The sequence below is a fragment of the Pempheris klunzingeri genome, chromosome 5 (assembly GCF_042242105.1).
Source record: "Pempheris klunzingeri isolate RE-2024b chromosome 5, fPemKlu1.hap1, whole genome shotgun sequence".
In the NCBI taxonomy this organism is placed as follows: Eukaryota; Metazoa; Chordata; class Actinopteri; order Acropomatiformes; family Pempheridae; genus Pempheris; species Pempheris klunzingeri.
The window spans coordinates 18,762,578-18,784,033 of record NC_092016.1 but is presented as its reverse complement, the minus strand read 5'-3'; the positions used below and the strand labels follow the sequence as shown (position 1 = coordinate 18,784,033).

Sequence of the window (21,456 nt, the reverse complement as noted above, 5' to 3'; positions counted from 1 at the left end):
GGGAGTCCGTTTGACCAGCGTCTGTTTGAGCGCAGGCAGCAGACAGTCGGGGACAAGCCTCCAGCACAGTGACAGCGTCTGGGCGACGGCTCCCCTCTGCAGCGAGGGAGAGAATGAAAATAGTGGGTTTCCTTTCTACTTGTAGGTACAGAGCGACAGAAGAAGAGGAAGAAGAAGAAGAAGAGGAAGAAGGGAAGAAGAAGAAGAAGAAGGGAAGTCACTCCGAAAGGTAAGCAGCGACCACGGTTGGCTACTGCTGAGTGTTATCGTCTCTACTACTGTTTACTCTGAACTCACTTTACAGTCATTGCAAACGCCAGCATGTGGCCTGGGTGTCTTTATCTGGTCCATTTTGTGTTACTACAACTTGTCCAACACACACAAACACTACAAACCAATACAGGAGGCAGCACCCACTAATTATGACGGCTACTCCCGCGTACACCTCTGTGCTTGGCGCTATGTGGTGCCCCCACGTGCAGGTGAGGTATAGAAAAGATTTCTGATGGTTGTTCTTCAGGGGACACTTCACTCCTCCTATTGTACCAGTGGATGGTTAGTCTAGCAGACCCTCTGTGAGTGAGCGCCTCTGTGGGGGAATTTCTGATTTAGCATCACCGCTTTCAAGCTGTTAAAGGACACGCGAGAAACGTGCCCACAACGAGGGACCTTCCAATATGTGTTTAATTTTCTTGTTATCCACTCCAACAAGCAAGTATGTGCTTCCTGTTTGATTGCGACGTCTGCGTGAGAAACCGGTTCTCAATCAGTTTCAGTCTTTCCAGCCAGTTCCGCGTTTTACTGAATGACTGCATGACAGGTATGAGAGAGAGAGTGTCATGATCAGAAACTGTACTTGTGATCGAGATAACATGGTTAGTGTTTGATTAGAAAAAGGGAGGCGAAGGAGAAAACAGGTCTCTACCCTACACAGCCCACTGCACCAGACCACAGATGCAGATCCAGCTTTCAGATGTAGGCCACTTACTGGTCTGTATGCCATGCCATGCCATGCCATGCCATGCCATGCGTGGTCCCCTCTGGAAGGTTAACTGGGTGTCTCACTGGTTCATACACGGGTGGGGGAGGTTACAGACAGTCTGAGAGAAAGATCTCCTGCAGGATTTAGCTCTCATCCCCTGTCAGATGCCTGGTGGTCTTTGTTCTACTGGCATCAACACCCTCATTGTGTTTTTGTTTTCAGTGTAAGGTAGCAGATGTGCATGTTCCCGATGGTGATGTTGTCCCTCCCCATTTCCCCACATTGTAACAATGCACTGTCATTAATTTGTGTGCAGCACTTTTAGTGAAGGAAGCTGAAGGAGACTTGATGTTATTGTGTGAATGAGCTGCTGTGTGTTTATGCTCATTCATGTTTGCAGTCCTCCGACGGTCATCTTATTTCTTGCTTAGCTGCACATTCACACGTCCAAAAGCCTTTAGCATTGTTAGGCCTGGAGCACTTTGTGTTTTGTATTGTTGCTATGTCCAGCCTGTAATGTGTATGCCACATTGTGTGGCACATCTCTTGTGGTTTGAAGAGGAAGCCCCACAACAGAAAGGTGACAGCTCGAATGCAGTACTTTTTTTTGGGTATGGGTAGCATGTGAGAACCTCCTAACCCTCAGCATTTCTTTCTCTCATTCCTCTGTGATGTTGCTCAAAGTAAAGTCTTAACTTTCTGATTTGTTGGAGTCGCATCATCTCTGAAGAGCATCTCCGGCTGCACTGTTTGACTTTGACGCTGTTTGAAATTGATGCAAACTGAACTTTGTAGAAAGCGTTCAGGCACTTGAATGTGCTCTTGAACAATGATCTGACTGCCCTCTCGGGTGCCAACAGGATGTGAGCCACGTGTGAGGCAGAGCATGTGAGTCCTTATTTTGATTTTATGCCTGTGAATGAGCCTCAGTCAGCAGGCAGCATTTTTTTTAAAGTATGCTCAGTGTTGATAATGAAGTATTTTTCATTTTTTATTCTGTAAATTAGCAGTTATATCACTTAAAGGCGTCAAAATGCTTTGATGTAATTTGTCTTTTCTGGATGAAAGCATTGCAGCCACATTGCAAATAGTAAGTTTAGGTATAGTTAACAAAACTGGAAAAACATCATTTTAATTCAATTAATAGTTTTAGTATCACTTATTCTTCTAATTCAACGTCCATCTTTGGTTCTCTCATATCTCTCTTCAGTCAGCAGGCTGCATGGTATTCTGTTTTGATAATATTATTTCAGTGAAGAGGCATCAATAGCTTGTTTGTCTGCTTGAATGGCGGCTTTATGATAGATGTCAAAGGCCTACAAACGCACTAGTGTCACAAAACGCACCAGATAGTGAAGCCTTTTGCCAACCCTACAGAAGACAGAGGGGCTTTAGCCACACTGTGTGACTCGTGAAATGTTTTATCAGAGTTTCAGTATTGTCTTTTTGTTTGGAGGAAACCCTCGCAGACACAACATTGCCAACTCCACACAGAAAGGCTTCAGCTGCCCAAACACACTTATTTACACTACCGTACTGATGATTGTGACTCTTGGTACATTTTTTAGGATATTCATACACAAGATATGTAGACAGTAAAGAAGTATTGTTTTTCTTCAAACTGTTTTTGAGCATCAATCATTTAGGTAAAGTAAAATACCAAAATGCTCCAGGGTCAAGCTTTTCATATGTGATCATTTTCTGCTTTTCTCTTTTTAAATCATTGTAAACTGAATATGTTTGGGTTTGTGACTGTCTGTCAAACAAAACAAGTAATGTGAAGATGTTTCTTTTGCATCTGGGAAATTGTGATGAGCAATTTTCACTTTTTTTCTTACATTTCATAGCCTAATGATTAATTGGTTGCAAAATGACAGCTTAGTTGACAACTTAAAGAATTGCTATTTGCAGCCCTGCTTGCCACAGAGAGTGATGATCACATTGCACAATAATGTGCTGGTTTAGAGTGAGCCGGAGACCAGTGCAGCATTAGCAAGCGCTGAGTCTGTCTATAAATTAGCCTGATCCTAACACTCACTATCGTTGGTGAAATTGAGGTCTCGCTGCCGTTGTGATTGTAGATCATCAGTTAGACTGAAAACGGCTACACCACAGAGGAGATGAGTGATCGCTCTATGGGATAATAGCCCAATAGCTGTTTGTCTTTTGGCATTTGTTTAAAGGCTAAATTGGGCTATCTTGGAATTTCCCCTCCACGTTTGTGTCTTTTTTAGATGCCACTTCAGATTTGTTTTTGCTCCAAATACTTAACCTCTTTGTGTTGTTGAATCATGGTGGAATTATAGTTCCTCTCCAGTGTAAAGCTGATCCCCTTCTGTATACTATAATCCTCTGTTTCTGTTCTTGTAAACATAATTTGAACATGAAAACTATGATAGCCAAATCACCAGTGGACTGTGCATCACAGGGCTGTGCATAATTTCTGCTCAGCTTTTGATTCAAGACTAGCTGACTCTAGCCGTCTTTTGGTTGGGCCTTACTCATTGGGTAACACACACACTATGTGTTCACCTTTCTGAATTATTGAAAAAGTTCGGCATTGTGAAGACCAGCACTGTTCTGTGGTGCGGCGTGGAGTTTGTAATGGCATACACTGAGTATCAGATCTGCTGCTGTCATGAGCTTATTTATGACCTGGCTATTTGCATCTTTGTACAGTCAAGGAGGTTTTTATTGCAGAAAGATTTGTGAAGTTAGTGAGGATATTTTTGAAAACGGCTGGGTAAAAGATGGAATTTAAAAATAACATGACAGTCAGTGTGTGATTGCATAACCTCCCTAAACATTGTGCATTTCCCTTGTGTGTTCCTTGACCATGCATTATTTATTGTTCCACTTCATATTCAAACATGAGTTTTACCAAGCTTTTACCATGTAATTGTGCTAGTAATAGTACTAGTTATATAAACTCGGGTTGAGAGCTTTCCTTTGGCTTTACTGTCCGGACTCCATCCTTGCTAGGAAGAGGATCCATTTATGAGAATGTGGCTTTCTCAGCAGGGTCCTGTGGTTTTGTGTTTATGAATACTGTTCCCTTGACATTCCAGTCCTCCGTACCACCCCTTGAAAAAGTGCTGCCACTCTGGGAAACAAGGCCTCTCTGGCTGGCCTGCTACTCCAGCATTTAAAACTTTGTGTGGTCATTGTTATATTTAGACACCCCCCCCCACCCACCCACCATCCCACCAGGTAATGGGGGAGGCAGCAGTGAGGACCAGAGACTCTTCTCAGGCTGGGTCAGATGCAGGGTGAGGTGATAGAGAGCCCCCTTCCTCAGCTTGTTATTTCCTCTGTTAAGATGGGGGAAAGGTTAGGTCGCTTGGCATGGTGGGTATTGTCTGTGAATCTGTGTTCTGTGTGCTCAGCTTTGGAAAAAATGATAAGGACAGAGTGACAGTGGTGATACAGAGCGGAGGAGGACAGAAAAGCCCCAGGGGAACAACTGGCTATTCTGAGCCTTGTGCTTTTCCCCAATCCCTGTGCTCTGGATGTTCGCCCCTGGGTCACACAGTCTCTGTGTCGCTGCTATTTTCTGTGCATAAACACAAACACTACAGCCATACAAAAGAATCAGAAACAGACAGAGGAAAGAGAGGCTCAGACAACAGAAAAGACAAGGAATCTCTTGTTGAGGAGATTTTGCGACTGGCCGTCAGGGCTTTCCAGCGGTTTTCTCTCATTGACCTAATTTGGTATCATTCTTCTCCCTGTTCATTAGTTGATTTCCTAGTTTATGTGGTCTCAGTGGTCGCTTCAACCCAGTCAAGAGTAGATTGCATTAGCACACTGTTTGTCATGCTTTGCTATGAGTCAATAGCCACTATGTACACGTCCTGAGAGGAACCACTGGGAGTAAGGGTAAACAATTGGCCATTGTCCATACACCATCACACCTGCAAAACACATGTTTGGTTGCATGGGGTTTTGACATTTTTACATTAGTGTCCTTGTTACACTATGTATCTGGACAGTGATCGTACTGAAGTGTCTGGGTTTTACTCGTGTGCACACCTCGTTGTTTTGTATGTGGCGAATGGTCTTAAAAGATTGGAGCATGCTTGAAGATGGCAAACAACGTCAAACTTAGCAGTAGGACGTGCTTTTTTTAAACCAGTTTCTCATCATTGGCTTACACTAGAGCCCCCAGCCTACAGTTCAGTCTAGCCTGAGCAGCTTCACTGCATCTCCGAAGTTCCATCTGGACTCCATACCGTCCTTTTAAAGAAAGGGACGGCTGCTGAACATCTCGTTCCAGGCTGCTTAGATTTCCTGTGGGGTGACTTAGTGATTTCTTTGTCTCTTCTTTGTCAGTTTTATAACTTGACTTTACAGTAAGAAATCTCTAGCTCAAATATAGCATCTCTGATTCATTTCACAGTTGCCTTGTCCCTGCTGAAAATGGAGAACTGTCTCTTAGAGCTATCTTTGCTATTCTCTGCTTCTTTTGGACACATGCAGGCTAACCGTGCATGCACACACTGTGTGCCTGACACCCATTAAAAACTGAAGCTCTGAAGCCATCTGGGATCTCAGACTTCTTCATGTGGAAATTGGAGCCATGTGGTTGCTTGTTAGCCACCTTCCTTTTCTTAGCGGGAATGATATGCCTGTTCCCCACAGTCACCATGAGCCTACGGCATGAAGCTAATGTAATGGCAGGGATAATAGCAGAGAGCATTACAGGCTATTCTTTGAAGTTACTGCAGTAAATTGTATTAGTACTGATTGAAGCAATCACTGAAATGATTATCTTTGTCTTGTTCACATGGCATGGGTCAAAAGATGAACAAAAAAACAGTAAATTTAATATGTGTTATGATACCTGACGAATGTCTTGCATAGACACTAACACTCACACACACACACACACACATTTAGAAACAGTGTAGATGTCATGGGATTTAGTTATACTGAAGACAGACAGATTATGACTCAATCACATAAATGTGACAAGGTTTTCTGTTAGTTGCCTCTTAGATTAGAAGAAATCCCTTGATGTAGCACTGAATGTCAATTATTTAACACTTAGAAATGTAAATTTTAAGGGCCCTCAAATTTTTGAATAATCACCATGTGGTGGTATTTTCTTACCTGTCCTTAGCACGTGGTGGGTTGAAATTTCCGATCGATCTAAGCATGTGATGGTTCATAACACAACCATAAATGACAGATGCGTCATAGTAGAGGCACGGTATGGGACTATGCTCTGTGAGGTTAACCAGGTTGAATGAGTGCATGGCCCAGTTTGTGTGATCTCAGAGACGGAGCCTCCTTTGGCTGACCACACAGCACTGACTAATCATTCAGTGGTGCTACAAGAGAACTAAACATCTGTCATCGTCTCCTTCGTCACACACCATCAGCACTTTGGGGTGAGGGTTTGAGTGCCAGCCACAAAGAAGATTTTTTTTGAAAATGTTATCACATCTAATAAACTGGTCCCTGATTGCAGCGCAGCATGTACAAGTTAAGATGAAACCGGATAGAAGGAACTCCAACTGAGTAACTTAATTTCAACTTCTTTCTGTCCTTTGTTCTGTTGGTGTAAACTTACCACACCCTGTTGCAGTTTCACTTAAGGGCTCCAGCTGAGGATGTCTACCCACTGAAACACACATACTGCACATACACACACAGTAAATACTTACCTTTACCTTAACCCAAACTCAATCAGTCCAGTGTAACTCGCTGCTCTGAGTTTCCAGGCTCCCACAGTTGCTTCGCTGCTGCCAGACTCCTTCTAATCTCAGGCTTTCGTTCTGACTTTGCTCTTGTATAATCCTCTGCCTTAAATCTGACTGCTACTCAGATTAAGATTGATTTTAAGCCAAAAGAGAGATGATTATGGATCAAGGAAAAGTAGAAATATATTTACAAGAGGAGGGTAGAAAGTAAACAGGTGCAGCAGAATGTCTATGTTAAGTGTCAGTGTAAAAGTCTCATTTAAATGTAATGTTTTTGACCTGTAAGGTTTTCACGCAGAGCTGGCTTATAGTTGTATTCACTATGAATCTTTATAATATTACCTAATAATTCCACCTCATAAAAGTCTAGCTATATCTGGCTTTAACATGACTCTAGGGTCTTTTCTGAACTAAACATAGTGCAAAGGTGCATGGATAGAAACAGGAAATTTTGTAAATGAGTCAGTAAAGGAAGTTTTGACTGCCGCATTTCTGCCTAAAGCTGTTATTAGCTGGGTGCCATTCGCAAGGGTTTGCAAGCCTTTTGTGGTTACAACATTGAACCGAGAACTTATATAGGCAGGCTGGATTTAGAGTCCTATGTCATAACAGGAAGTGATGTCAGCTAAGACCCAGGCTCAATGTCGTGTAAGCAAGCAGGTTTTCAAAATTAGCCATACAGGAAAGTGTTTTTTCTCTTCATACTCTAGCCCACATTCTCTAAACTGGCCCACCTACCACTTTCTCACCACCTCCGCTTCACTCCACCTACATTATGAGAGATGTTTGAAAGGACTAGCATTTGTTTTTTAAATATGTGAATAATTCGCCCTCAGCTCCCCCAGGTGTGATGTTTATCTGTATTTGATCTCTCCTTCACTCTGTGACCTTTTCTGTTGCTTACTCACTTTTTTTCCACCAGCTTCCATCTGGTTGACACCCTGATCCCCGCCATAACTAGCCACCTATCCTGTTGCCACTTGAAAAGAGCTGCTCAAAGTAAATTTCTTTCAACCAACCGCAACATGTAATGTTTTTGACAGGGTGCACATTGAGGAGCGGCCTCAGCTCTTTTGGTGACTCACAAGCAAAATACCAGTGGTGTTAATGTGAACTGACCACCATGTGGTATTACTCATGTCTTTCCTGCTGACTACAAACACCAAGTCTGGATAATTTGAGGCTTTGTCAGAAAATGCTTTCCTTAGTTGGAGGAAGACCCATTTTGTTGTTGCGCTCTTTATGCAGTTCTCATTGAACCTGTTGTTGAAGGAGTGGCGGTCACTGGTTTCCTTTTCTTCCTGACCCCAACACAATACTATCAGCAGTCTGGAGACTCAACACAGGAAGTAAGCAGCTGGGACCTAAGGATGAAGCGTAACAGACCTTTCACACCAATTTACCTAATCAACGGTGGTTTAAAAACCGCACCAAACCGCCAACTTGTTTTATTCCAGGACCATCTTGATAGTCCTGTCTTCTCTTGACTTTAATTGTTCACCTATGAATTGAGAATTGTAGCCAGGAAAAGAAAATAAGATGATTACCTGGTGATTTTACCTTATATCCATTTGCTAGTAAAATATTTTCAGGTTAACAAGACTCCGAATTTAGCATTTACAGGCAGCATATAAACATATAATAATTAGTTTATAACACTATAATGTAGTTGTATGCAGGTATTAGGACATTTTTAATGTATATATTAATGTACAGTATTTGTCAACGAATAGAAATTCTCTCATGAATGCTTGTTTCATTTGAACTGTATTTCAGTATATTGTCATTCCTTCTCTATTCACTATTTTTAGTACTGTGTATCGTACCTTACAATAATGTTAAATATCTGATCGGGTGTGTCAAGTTATGCGGTAATAGATGGATAGATAGATAATGGCACAAAAAGGCTTCAACCCATTTTTTCAAGTCATTTTTAATGTAAACATTTTCTGTAGTTGATTTCCTCCATTGCTGGAGAGGGCAACGACATACAGAAAGTTAAGGTTAGTTATTAATTCCGTCTTTAAGCCTGATCACCGCAGACTTTTAAATTAAGCCTTCCCCTAAAGTACTACCACTAGCAGCACCATACAGACTGCTTACTCAGCTGTTCAGAAAAATATGCTGACGCCTCAAAAAGCCTGAAATAGTTTAACCTGAGATGGACGAGAAAAGGGAAATTGTAAAAAGGAAAGCGTAGAACAGCAGAGACCATTTGCTCAGTGGTCCAGTTTCACTGACCACCTGTCAGATAAGAGACTCAGCTGTTGCTTTGATGGAGAAGACTGGATGCTGGGGTTTTGAGATCAGGTTTTTGTGGTGTTTGAGAGACCTGGTACCTAATGAAATGGAAATGGCACATCAATATAACCATCTTTAATGATAAGTCCTGAATGTAGGAAAAAGGTAGATGCAAAATAAACCATAGCTTCTGCCATATTTTATTTTTTTGTGTAGAAGGCCCTATAGTGCATACTTTGAATGGATATTTTAAATGTTTAGTTTACACCGCTTCACACAGAGTTAGTCTCTAAATGAAAACTCTGGACGGTAGGTTTTTGCAATTTTACCCTCAACTTTATTTGTGGTGGTTACATCAGTGTATGAACTGGTCACTACTTATATTTACATAATGTCATGAGCACACAATGTTGATGTTACTGCGAGTTTATCTTATGCTATGTTTAATTTTTGCACAAACAAGCTCCATATTGTAATTTGATCTGTGATGCACCCCCTTAACTCAGTGTTCAGTGTGCCCACTGCTCTGGCATCAAATATGTCACATCACTACAGACGAAAGGTCTCTTGGTCAACACAAGGCGCTGTAGGGAAATCTTAAAGGGTCTTTGTGTGAAGTGGCAGGTGCCTTCACACCTGTTATTGCAAGGCATGTCAGACATGCCTACTGCCTGAGGATTCAGCCGGCGACACATGCTGTCAAAGCGTCAGTGAAAGTATTCCTCACACAGCATTCATTGCCTGTAGAGTTTTCCTTACAGCGTGCGACCTCACCAACCAAAAGACAGTGTACTTCAGAAAAGCACTGAATGGTTCTGAAGTAAATCATGTTGGTTTTGGACTGCTTGTCTCTGTAACACGCTGAAGCTCACTAAGCCATTTATATCTCTGTTGATAGTTAAAGACCTCTATTTCCTTGCTTGTCTCTTCAAAGACTTAAATGTTGCCTAATTTTCTTAGCTTGGGCATCCGTCCCATGACAGTATTTAAGGTCGCAGCATAACAAAGGCCTTGTTGTCTATAGTATAGTAGCAAGTCCTTAACCCTGATGCTTAAATGACGACAGCACATTGAAAGGTTGTGACTGCTGTGGGTTTTGTGTCTGTTATTTGTTTCTGTTATTACCCATTATCCACTGTGTCTGCCAGGCATAACTGGCATATTCTTAATGTCCAGACATCACTCTGAGATGCTGATCTGGCAAACGATTGGTGAGGCTGTTCCCTCCTGGGCGATTATTGAGCCCCAACAACTGCTTACCAGCTGAGCACATCAGCCCAGGGAAGGCTAGAGGCCGGCTTAGAGGAGCAGGCCGGGGTCAGGTAGGGGTTATACTGTGAGAGAGAAGGAGGGGGTGAGGCTCCAGGAGCACTGGAGTTCTGGTTTCACTAACAGCTCTGCTCTCAGTTGTCTTTCCTCGTGGGATCAGGCTGGTTTGTCTCTGTCTTGCTTCTTAAGGATTGTGAGTTAGCACCAATTCATGGAGGAGGAGGAGGAGGAGGAGGAGGAAGAGGAGCTGACTACATGCGTGTAAACACACATAGTACAGACATACAGTCCAATGACTGCCACTGTCACATTTCACATGTACTTTTTCATGGCCCACTGACCTACTCTGCCTGTCTGTTCACAATTAACCCTCAAATAGCCTTGGGATGATTTTTTTGATCAGTAAGTAATGAACATGTCTGACTCTGGAAATACACAAGGGTATTATTTATACACTCCAAAATCAAGGAGGGAAAAAAGAGGTAAAGCTTCCTTGGAACCATTTCCCTGCACAGATTATTTGTTAATGTGAGAGGTTTAGGGGTTCAGGCTAAACCGTTCTGATCCACTCGCAGTCTGACTGGTGCTGCCCACATCTCACAAATTAATTTGATTTACGACCTGACATTTTGATGATGCTGGAAGAACGTGAGTAAGAGACTGTTTAAGTCCTAAATGCAGGGACTCATTGCTGTCATGTTCAGTGTACAGTGCCAGTAATCATACCTTCACACTGAGAATGTGTAAACCTGTGCTGCAGTCTAATGGTGCCAACTGTTTGTCAGCTGAATCTCTGGGCACACTGAGGGGTAGTTGCTGATGGCACTGTGGCTTGTGTCTTCACACCCTGACTCCTTATTGACTCCAGCGTGCTATATGGGAAGTTTATTTGTTAAGAACCAAATGTGATACAGCCCTAATCATCCACAGTATGGTACACAGCATCAGCATAATCCTGGCTATGATCAGTAAGTTATTAATATTACATTGATTTGATGGTGAGATGTATGGAAGGGAGGTGTAGCATGCTGCGTGGTCTTTTTCATCTTGAGGTTTAAGATGATGCCTGTTCTATCGTCTGAAAACACCTCCGGTTATTATGACGGACGCACTGAACGTTTCTCAAACAAATGTGACCCACCACTAACAAAATGTATTCACATTATGATTATGAATGACATTTATGTTTGCTTCCCTAGATTTTGACATGAAGAAGGACATAGACACATTGATAGCAGAGGAACGTGCTGAAATCATCGCTAAGTATGACAAGGTAAGTGAGTGCGCAGGAATACCATCCCCTAACTAATTCTCAGGACCTTTGTGATAAACACAAATAATAATAAAATAATAATTTGTAGCTTGAAAATTTGCAAATTGTCATGGTGCAGCAGAGCATTTCCCTGCACTGACCAGCTTTTCTTTGGGACAGATTTCAGGTGCCACAGTTTATGAAAACCAACCTAAAAAGTATAGTCATGATCCTTTGGAACATAATATCTTCAAAGAAGGACAGCCAAGGTCTATCTAACCCATCAAACCAGGGTAGTTGATGGTCTTTCCTGTGTAGAGAGGCCGCGTGTCGCGCCTGCAATGTGTGAACTCAGAATTGATTTGTTACAACAGGCAGAGAAAATAGGATTTCTTGGAACGATCAATTAATGACTCTGTGACTGTGGATGTTTTATTTGCAGTTCACTAATTAGAGCTAAAACAAAGAGACACATAAGGAATAGGAAAACAAGAGAACCACATGTGAACCACAAGGCAAGAAACATTGGACCTTTTGGTGTGTTTTAGTGGTTGATGGAACAAACAAGTGAACAAGATTAAAAAAAAAACATTTGTTATTGCTCTTGCCTCAGTTCTGTAAAACATCCTCTGTCGTATGTACCTCATCCTAACATGTTCAGTTTATTCTACTTAGTCTGTCTGTATCAGTTTGTTTGCAGCCCACACAAGCACCATCTCAAGTCACTTTCAAACTGTTTATTTTGCATTCAGCACTCCCTAATGCGGATTATGATATGTGGTTGTTTCAGGGCAGGCAGCAGGGTGTCAACATCGACCCATGGGAGGATGCTGACTACAGCATCTATAAGGTCACTGACCGCTTTGGCTTCCTGCAGTAAGTCACCTGACTTAAGTCTCTTGTGTTGGTTTGAATCAGTGAAAGTATTTCCCCTTTTTACCCTCTTTCTCTCCCTCAACTTGCCCATGTAATGATGATGTATCATATTAGTGATAATCTTTCCTCTCAGTGTCCCTATTTCTTATATGTTGTGTATTTCTGTGTTTCTGCTACAGTGAGGAAGAGCTGCCAACACCCAGTGTGCTTGAAGAGAAGGTATCATCTTTTAAAATTGAATTGCAAGCCCAGATTTTTACCTTGCACGTTTTACATTTAGACCCTTTCACATATGCAGTCGACCACACGTGTGTTCGTCTTCTCTCTCCCAAGCGAAAGCATCAGGAGATAGAGCGAGTGGAGAAATGGCTGAAGATGGCGAAGAACTGGGACAAGTACAAGAACACTGAAAAGGTGTGTAAGTTTGTAGTGATGCTCATCCAACACTCAGCACTCAGACACGTCAGCGTGCTTAATTTAGCCCTCACTGCCCTTTTTCTTACTCAACTATGTGATGTATTATTTCCGTTTCTGTTTCTGCCCTTCCCCTTTTAAACACAGCTTATTCCCTTATCCCTCCCTCCTCTCTGGACTAGACGGCTAAAGCAAGTACATGAGTGCATGTGATGAGTCCGTGTCATTCAAGAGAGTTAACAGGACAACATCACATAAAGCAGCGTTTATGTGTGTCGCTCTGCCACAGTCCTGTGGTTCTTGTGGTGATGACCGTCCCTTTATGTTTAGAGAGTCCCTGCTCATGTCCGTTGATGTGTCTCCTTCACATGTGTTTCAGTTGGTGAAGCGTGTATATAAAGGCATCCCTCTGCAGCTGAGAGGCCAGGCCTGGGCCTTGCTTTTGGATGTAGAGAAAGTCAAACAAGATAACAAAGGAAAATATGAGGTTCGAGTCTTAAAAGTGATGACAAGTTCTCTAAAATTCAATTCTGACAACCGTGTCATTTTTATAACATATTTGACCTATTTCTATCCTCCAGAAAATGAAGCAGCAGGCTCGTAGCTTCTCCACCGAGATCAAACAGATAGACTTGGACGTCAACAGAACCTTCAGGAACCACATCATGTTCATGGACCGCTTTGGGGTCAAGTGAGTTCTTGTCAAGTCTGGCAGAGCTTGTTTTTTTTTTCCAGTTTATCTACAAACGTTCGTGATGCGGTATGATGATTTCTTCATTCCTTCCTTTACACTATTACACCCAGAAGCTCTGAGTAATTTGTACCTATCACGTTGCATTTATTGAAGTAAACACGCTGCTAATGTTCATGTAGATGACATTTAGCCCGTAAAATACACAATTTAGGTAGCTTTCATAACAAATTTCTTAAACCCATTTTGTATGATATGCGTTGACACCTCACTTATTCAAGTTTGCCTCATACAGTGTGTGCCCCCCCCCCTACCACCACCACCACCACCACACACACACACACACACACACACACACACACACACACACACAAACCAAAGCGGTTTCCTCCTCCCTCTGTTTTATTAGCCTTCCTGTCAGTGCACGAAGCCCCACAGGAAATGGCATTCATACAGAAATGTGCACCGACATCAAGCGTACAGATACACTATGGACAGTATTATTCTGAGATAACACATCAATAAAATGCCAATACATAAAGAGTGTACCTTAAACATACATTAAATGAGCTTCAGAACGTGATTGTGGGGCAACTGTGAGTTTGAAAATCTGACAGCCGTGGATTTATCCTGTTTTTTTGTCAGGTTAACTCTCTGAGAGTGCGACTGAGGGCTCTCCTCGTGCTCTTTCTAACGTACTTCCCCTTCAATTCAAAGCCACTGAGTCCAAACAGACCAAAACACTGCTCCATCCTGCTTGGCTGCCCATTCCTTCCCTGCAAGTCAACAGCTGTCCCACTCACACTGAGACACTGACAGCTATTTAAAGCTCCTTTCCTGTCTCTGTCACTGCCTACAAGACACATATTTACTATAGAGGCCTGAAGGGGAGACATCCTCTCTCGTCTACATTACATTTGTTAAGGCCCCCGCTCCACTCACAAACACATTCGCACACACAGACACACACAGCTGCTGCCTTGTGGTCACTGTCTGAAGCAGTTGAGACCAGATGTAATCAGCCATGTAGCACACAACCCCATGGTCACAGGAACTGGATGGAAGCTGCATGCTTTGGAAGATATTATGTGATGGAAATCTCGGGGGTGTCTTTGCTGATTGATGGAGTTAATTTAACAATGAGGTGGTTGAGCGATCATTACTCATATGGCCTTGGGGTATTTTCATGTAATTTACTCCGCTATAGTCCAACACAGCTTGCTTGATTGTTGCTAAGGAACCATATTCTTGTTTTAACATGTGGTTTCTCTGTTCCTTTTCTAGGCAGCAGGCACTGTTTCATGTACTAGCGGCTTACTCTGTCTACAACACGGTAAGTTTGTTTGTGTGGGTAACCAAGTGTGAATTACATAATATGGAACTGTGCTAACTGCACAGCACGTCAGCTGCTAGTCCATCGAGTGCGTCCGTTTCCATACAGCAAAGAACAGGCCAACCACTTTAAACCCATCTGTTGTCGTTCTTGTTTTTAGAACCGTGGGTGACATCTTTTATTTATGAGTGTGGCTCTGCCTGAATGTGCAGCAACACAGCGTAGCAGTCAGGCCACCAGTGAACCAATATCCACAGTTAGCGCTCACATTGTTAGTCCAAGTTCCTCTTTGTCACCCCCGTCCTTCAACAGCAAAGACGGTACAAATGAGCCTGCTTTTCTTGATTTAAGATGCACCTTCAGAAAAATAATAACACACAAATAACACTTTGTCCACCTCAGGTGTTTGTTTCTCATCCTGACAGCCCCAAACCAGGCAGTTTTAATTAATTGTATTAATTAATTGTAATTAAGTTTCATAATAATGTGTTTGAAATGCAGTTGTACATCCTGAGGTCAGACATGACGATGATTCATTGCATCTACTTTAAAGCCCTTCCACACTTTCTCCACCATAAGCCAGAGTTTGTCTCCATAGGATGAAATCTCACTTTTCAAAACCAAGCAGTAATTCTATGTGCAATTTCATGTTATGCATGTAGATTAATCCGTAAGCATTAATTCTTGTGTAAGCACAGATTGCTATGGTCTGGTAGGGATGGAAATATTACCCAAGGACGGTCTCGTGCACAGTACATTACATCTCCCCACACAAAAACACAACGCTAGTCTTCTTTTCTGGCAGGGCTTTGTAGCCCGTTTCTGTGTGGAGGTGTTCAAGCCAGAGGAAATGGGCATGTGCTGTTCCCTTTTCCCTTTTCCCCTCTTCTCACACACTGCTCAGATGAAACTGGGTCAGTAGGAGAGAGAAAGAAGGAGGGGAGGGGGGGGGTGTTTGTCCTTATGTCTATGTGATGGTAGAGAAGAATGTGGAGAATGTGTAGTTTGACCTCAGTGGGACCTTATTTATATTTATATTACTGTATTTCCTTAAAGGGTTTCATCGGAGTGTCAATTTCTAGCTGCGCAATAAATCGGCCTTAATATGGACAAATACCAAGTTCATGTCAGGTTTTGTGTGTCTGTGCTTGCCAAGGGCGATGTGTTCAGTGTAAATCATTGAATCATTGTGGAGTCAAATTGGCAGTAATTCAAGCTGGAGACAGTTAACATTACTGAGAATGTATGTTGGGCTACAGTAAATATTTGAACAACCTTTGGTTAAGGTGTTTATAATATCCTAGCTGCCTGTGCAGTAGGTCTGTAGCTCCTCGTGTGCAGCATAACCACACACATCCACAGTCTGCCTTCAGACCACATCAGACATTCAGGTGCTCTCCTTCCCTCGTCTCTCAGCCTCTGTGTGTTTGCGTGCACTATTAAATTATGAATAATTCCCCTCATTTGCCCAGTCTATTTAATTGAACCTGTCTGTTCTCTTCTGTTTCCCCAGGAGGTGAGCTACTGCCAGGGGATGAGTCAGATCGCTGCCATCTTGCTCATGTACCTGAATGAGGAAGATGCCTTCTGGGCTATGTCCCAGCTCCTCACCAACAGCAAGCATGCCATGCACGGTGAGACGGACAGAAGAGAAGCAGAGCTGATTAATATTTGAGCACATTAAATCTCATAATTTGATTTCATAAAAAAAAAAAAAAATACAGGGTCAATACTATAACAATATATGCAGGTGTGTGTGAGTTGTGTGAGTGAAAATGTGACTCAGTCCTTAATGTGCTTATGAGATAAATTTCTAAATGTGATTTGTGCGAGTGTATTAAAAAAATGTGTGCTCATGATTGTGAATGGTTTTTTGTTAATGAGTATTTAGCTTCAAGAGCTACATTTTCTTGTTTTTCAATTCCATTGAATGTACTGTATGACTTAGAATGAGCTACTGAGTAAAACCACAGGCATTTCATGTTGGTGAAAGCAAATTCACCAAATTGTTCATGTTTTCTCAGCGCCCTTGATGAAGCCGTTTTATGGGGGAAAATACTTTTTCATTTGTAAAGATTATGCTTGTACCATTACCACACACCATTTATGGCCTGCTGGTTTATTTTTTCACTGTGCTAGGGTTCTTCATCCCGGGATTTCCCAAGCTGCACCGTTTCCAGGCCCACCACGAGCTGATCCTCTCCAAAATGCTGCCAAAGCTGAAGAAACACCTGGTAGGTTAAAGCACATCTGTATGACTCATGCTTTCTGTCCATCCAGGAGACAGGGAGCCAGCTGATGTCTTTGTAGACAATTTATTTAGGCCATTTCTCATCATTTGATTGATTTACGTTGCAAAAGGCTACATGCAGAATGTTGCGGAGAGTCCAAGACGCTTAACTATTTGGAAAGTGAGATTTATCACTGAGAACAGATTATGAGGAGTGACTTCCCATAGAGGCTATTTTTCATTCATTCTTTCCCCGCAGGACAAGGAGCAGATGACAACAGGGATTTACACCACCAAATGGTTTCTGCAGTGCTTCATTGACAGAGTGAGTATTAAAATTTTCCTCAAAGAGCATGAACTGCATGAATCTCCCATGTCCAGATCCCCTCTGTTTGTCTAATCCCACATGTATTCTGCATCTAAACTCCGTCATTAATCCATATATCACAGTGCATTCCATTACTTTGACTGTGGAACATGGAGCCGCATCTGGAGTTGTTTTATAATTTTTTATCAGATTGACTCTCTGCTCCTGTGTGTCTTACATAATAGACTCCTTTCACCCTGACCCTGCGTTTATGGGACATCTACATATTGGAGGGAGAGAAGGTGCTGAATGCGATGGCTTACACAACCTTCAAGTTACACAAGAGTGAGTATGAGGGTGACTGCGTTGTCTGCCGTGCTGTGCCGTGCTAAAAGAATCAAAACAGCTTCATGCCCAGATCCAGCCATGGCTGCTGTTGCTATACCAGTGAGTGTTACTGTGTGGATTACATCGCACGCTGCCTCTCGCTTGGCTGCCTCCTAACTGGATGGCTTACATAATGTAAGTGGTTGCTGTGGAGAATAATCGAAAGCTGACTTTTCATTGGATGCTTGCACGAGCATTGCCTCTGCACAGAGGAGTTCTTGCAAAACGACTCTTTACACGAGCCACTTTTGTACTTGATATTTAAAGATTAGGCCTATGTCGCAGTACTGTCTTTAACTATATAATTTCTATTCATGGTTCACCATATCACATAGGTTACTGAAAGTGTAAACTCATAGACTTGCCTCTCTTTTGTGTCTTTATTGTGTGTGTCCAATCAGAGCGCCTGCAGAAGCTTCAGTTGGAGGACCTGAGGGAGTTTCTCCAGGAGCAGCTGGCTGTTTCTTTCTTCCTGCCTGATGATGTGGTGGTTGAACAGTTACAGGCTGCCATGTCTGAGCTTCGTAGTAAAAAACTAGACCAACCTCCCCCAGGTGCGGTTTTATTCTTTTATTTCCTTTATTTTTAGTATCTTCACCTCTTTGTCTGATACATTGTAAAGTATAATTTTTTTGCTTTACTATGTCCATTTCCTTTTTTAGCCAAGTCAGAAGAGCTGCCAAAGAAACCTCTGGGTCAAGAGAGACCAGTTCTCCTTTTGCCTCTGCAGCCGGACTCGCCTCTGGAGGTCAAAATAAGCCTGCAGCCCCACAGCCAACCCAGTGTAGAGGCCCAGCAAACAGACACCACCCTACACCAGACCCCGTCTCCTGCAGAGCCTCACGACACACCTCCTTTGCCTTCACCTGACCCAGTTGTTGTCCACCCACAAGGAACTCCTTCTTTAAGGCCTTGTAGGGCACCTCCATTACCTCCAAAAGCAGACAAACTTTGTGTTGAGGTTAGGTTGGACGGAGATGTGAAGAAGTCAATTCCAGAGGTTAGCCAGACCGAAGATGGGGGAAAACGGGAGAGCCAGCCTGGAGGGACCCAGGAAAATCCTGTGGATTGGCCCCCACCCTATGAGCCCTCTGCTTTTGACGCTCTTACCATTCAGAATGAGGAGGAGGTGATGAACCTGCCAGATCTGCCACCTCCACCTTTGTTTTACCCTGAGCAGAGTGACCAAAGGCCTTTGGAGAGTGCACCACCCTGCCTGGAGACTGGCACAGAGACTCAACACCGCTCCCCTTCCCCCCCCTCAGTCTCACCACTCGTCACTCAAATGAAGCCATCTCCAAAACCATGCCCGAAACCACCCACGTCTCTCGACCTCACACAGAAAAAAACTCCCTCAAAGCCCCCTCCCCGCGCCTTCGCCACATCCTCCTCCTCCTCCTCCTCTCCCAGATTTCCTCCTCCAAAGCCAACCAAGTTCCCAGTCTCTCTCTACGTCCCAGTGCCCGCAGGAGACCGACGGCCCTCCAACACCTCCCAGTATGACAACCTTTCTGAGGCTGATGAAGACGACCGCTACCTGGAGAGGCTGCTGGGTTCCACGCCCGAGGAATTTCCCAGCATGCATGGCGAAGGCGCACTTACCACTGACCGAGACTATGACCCTGCTCTCTACCCTCTGCCTCCACCTCCTGTGTTCACCCCTCCTTCGCCTTCTCCTATTCCTCCCTCGCTGTGCACTCTCCCCAGTTTGCCTCAGGAGCCAGAATATGAAGGAGAGGACAGCTGGGTGGAGGACTCTATTATTCCCCCTCCTCCACCAAGTTTTGCTGACAAACTCACTCCCTTCCAGTGTAGTGCTACCAGCTGTTCAGACACACACAGAGCCACCTCACCCGCTTACTCTAAGCCTTTCTCCAGGGGCCCCAGGGACCATTCTGCCTTCCCAGCACCACTGTTGTACACTGGGTCTCCGCCAGGCCACTCAAGGCCCTCAGGACAGTCTGCTGTAGGGGTACCCTTGGTCCGATCCAGCCCAGACTTTTGCAGGATGCCTCCAGGTGGACAGCAGCTGCCCAAATCAGTGACCTTTTGAAGTTTCCAAGTACCATTCAAGTGTTACTGATTCTGCCAATACGATTCAGACTCTCTGTTAATGCTTGATTAATTTTCAAAGCCATTTAAGAGGCGAGAGGCCAGTAGCTTATCAGTGTGCCAAAGTTGTGTGTGTGTGTGTGTGTGTGTATGAGTGAAAGGATGTTTTTCATCGATATGTACAGATGTGTGATACTTGCACCTTTTTGCAAGGGCAGTTAACTTTTCTAAGTCAAACTTGTATTTAAAACTGCTGTCTGTGTTACTGTTTGCTGCACAAAAAGTGAGGGTGTTAACTTGCCTGCTCTTAGTAGTGTGTGAGACCAGATTTGGTTTTCAATTTGACAGATTTTTATGAGAAATTTCCTCAGATTTCACCATCGCTTCATCCCCAGACAAAGTGTCTTAACCTGATGGCAGCACATTGAGGGTAGCAACTCTAACACAAGGGCTTTCGAGGCTGCAGAGTAAGGTCATCTTTACTAAAGCCCATACATTTGTACTGCATTTATGTTAAACTGTGAGCAGGCTCACACATCTTAACAGTATGTCAACCTTTAATGAATAACTGTTGATGTAACACAGTTTACTTGCTGTATCTCAAGGTCAATACTTGATAACAAAGGACCACTAACCCAGGCTGCACCAAAACAGTTTGCATGCCAACTTTTAAAAGGATTGCTAAAGTTGTGACCACCAGCAACAGGGAAAAGACATGGTGCAATATGTCACTGGTGTAAATACTGAAGCTGTTTTCATTCACATGAAGCCCAGTCAGGTTTTTTTTTCTTCTCCCAGGCAAATAGCAGTGGGTACTCTGTGGGTGTTTTTCTCCTTTTTCGTTGTTTAAGGTGTTGCGATGCCGTCAGTTTCAGTGTTATATCTGTTTCTGCAGCACTTGATTTCACAGCAATAGCAAGCGGTTTCATGTATATATCTATATATATATATGAAGAGCAGCTCCATCTAGTGGTCAGATCTGTTACAAATTGACAATTATTGGCTTTAGAAATGTCCAGTGACGAGGCGGTTGGGAGGACTAGTCCTGACCGTGACATAAATGCAACCTATAATGCTTATTTATGAATGTGCATACAGTCCTCTCCTCCTTACACATGCCAAATGACTTGGTAAGCTAGACCCAATGCAAGGACAGACCCCCTGTTCCACTGTTGTAAACTGTCAGACCGGGGAGAGACGAGAATGAAATCAAAGCTACAGTCATTTAATGCACAGCTATGTTTTAGAGCCAGACTGTGGTGTCTGAGCAAAAGCTCGAGTAATGGAAATTGAGCCATAATATACTGTACAAGGACCTAATAGTCAAACATGTTTGCATTGTTGTTTCATCCAGTTATATATATATATTGCGTTATATACATTGTCTAAACACCAGTTTTGTTTCTTGCACTGACCTTTGTCATTACCAAGAGGTTTTGCAATTCTTCTTTAGGTATTCAGTTGTTTTCTAATGGAGTTCCAGGTTACTGCTAAAAACTATTTTCATTTTAGGGAGTGATGACAGCACACGTTGTTCATGAACTTTGGTCTTGGATCCTGGCTGCACACAAGTCTGTTTGGCTTGCTGGAGTATCTTTAGTCACGTGACCTGACCACCAATTGTACATCGCTGCCTCCTGTGATGTTGAGGCTCGGACCAAAGCTTATGTACATTTATGCAACTACTTATTTGAGTTTTATAAAGAGACAAATCTTA

At 43.1% G+C, this 21,456-nt stretch overlaps 1 protein-coding gene across 1 annotated transcript; it reads left to right on the top strand.

Annotated features, from left to right (window-relative positions):
* Positions 1–51: 51 nt before the first annotated feature.
* Positions 52–21,456, top strand: LOC139200852 (USP6 N-terminal-like protein). The gene is made up of 14 exons (XM_070829987.1): positions 52–229; positions 11,397–11,470; positions 12,240–12,325; positions 12,505–12,544; positions 12,659–12,739; positions 13,119–13,226; positions 13,321–13,430; positions 14,715–14,763; positions 16,277–16,397; positions 16,903–16,997; positions 17,253–17,318; positions 17,546–17,645; positions 18,089–18,241; positions 18,350–21,456. Exons 2-14 carry the CDS (start codon positions 11,405–11,407, stop codon positions 19,738–19,740), a joined length of 2,466 nt encoding a protein of 821 aa, XP_070686088.1. The 5' UTR covers positions 52–229; positions 11,397–11,404; the 3' UTR covers positions 19,741–21,456.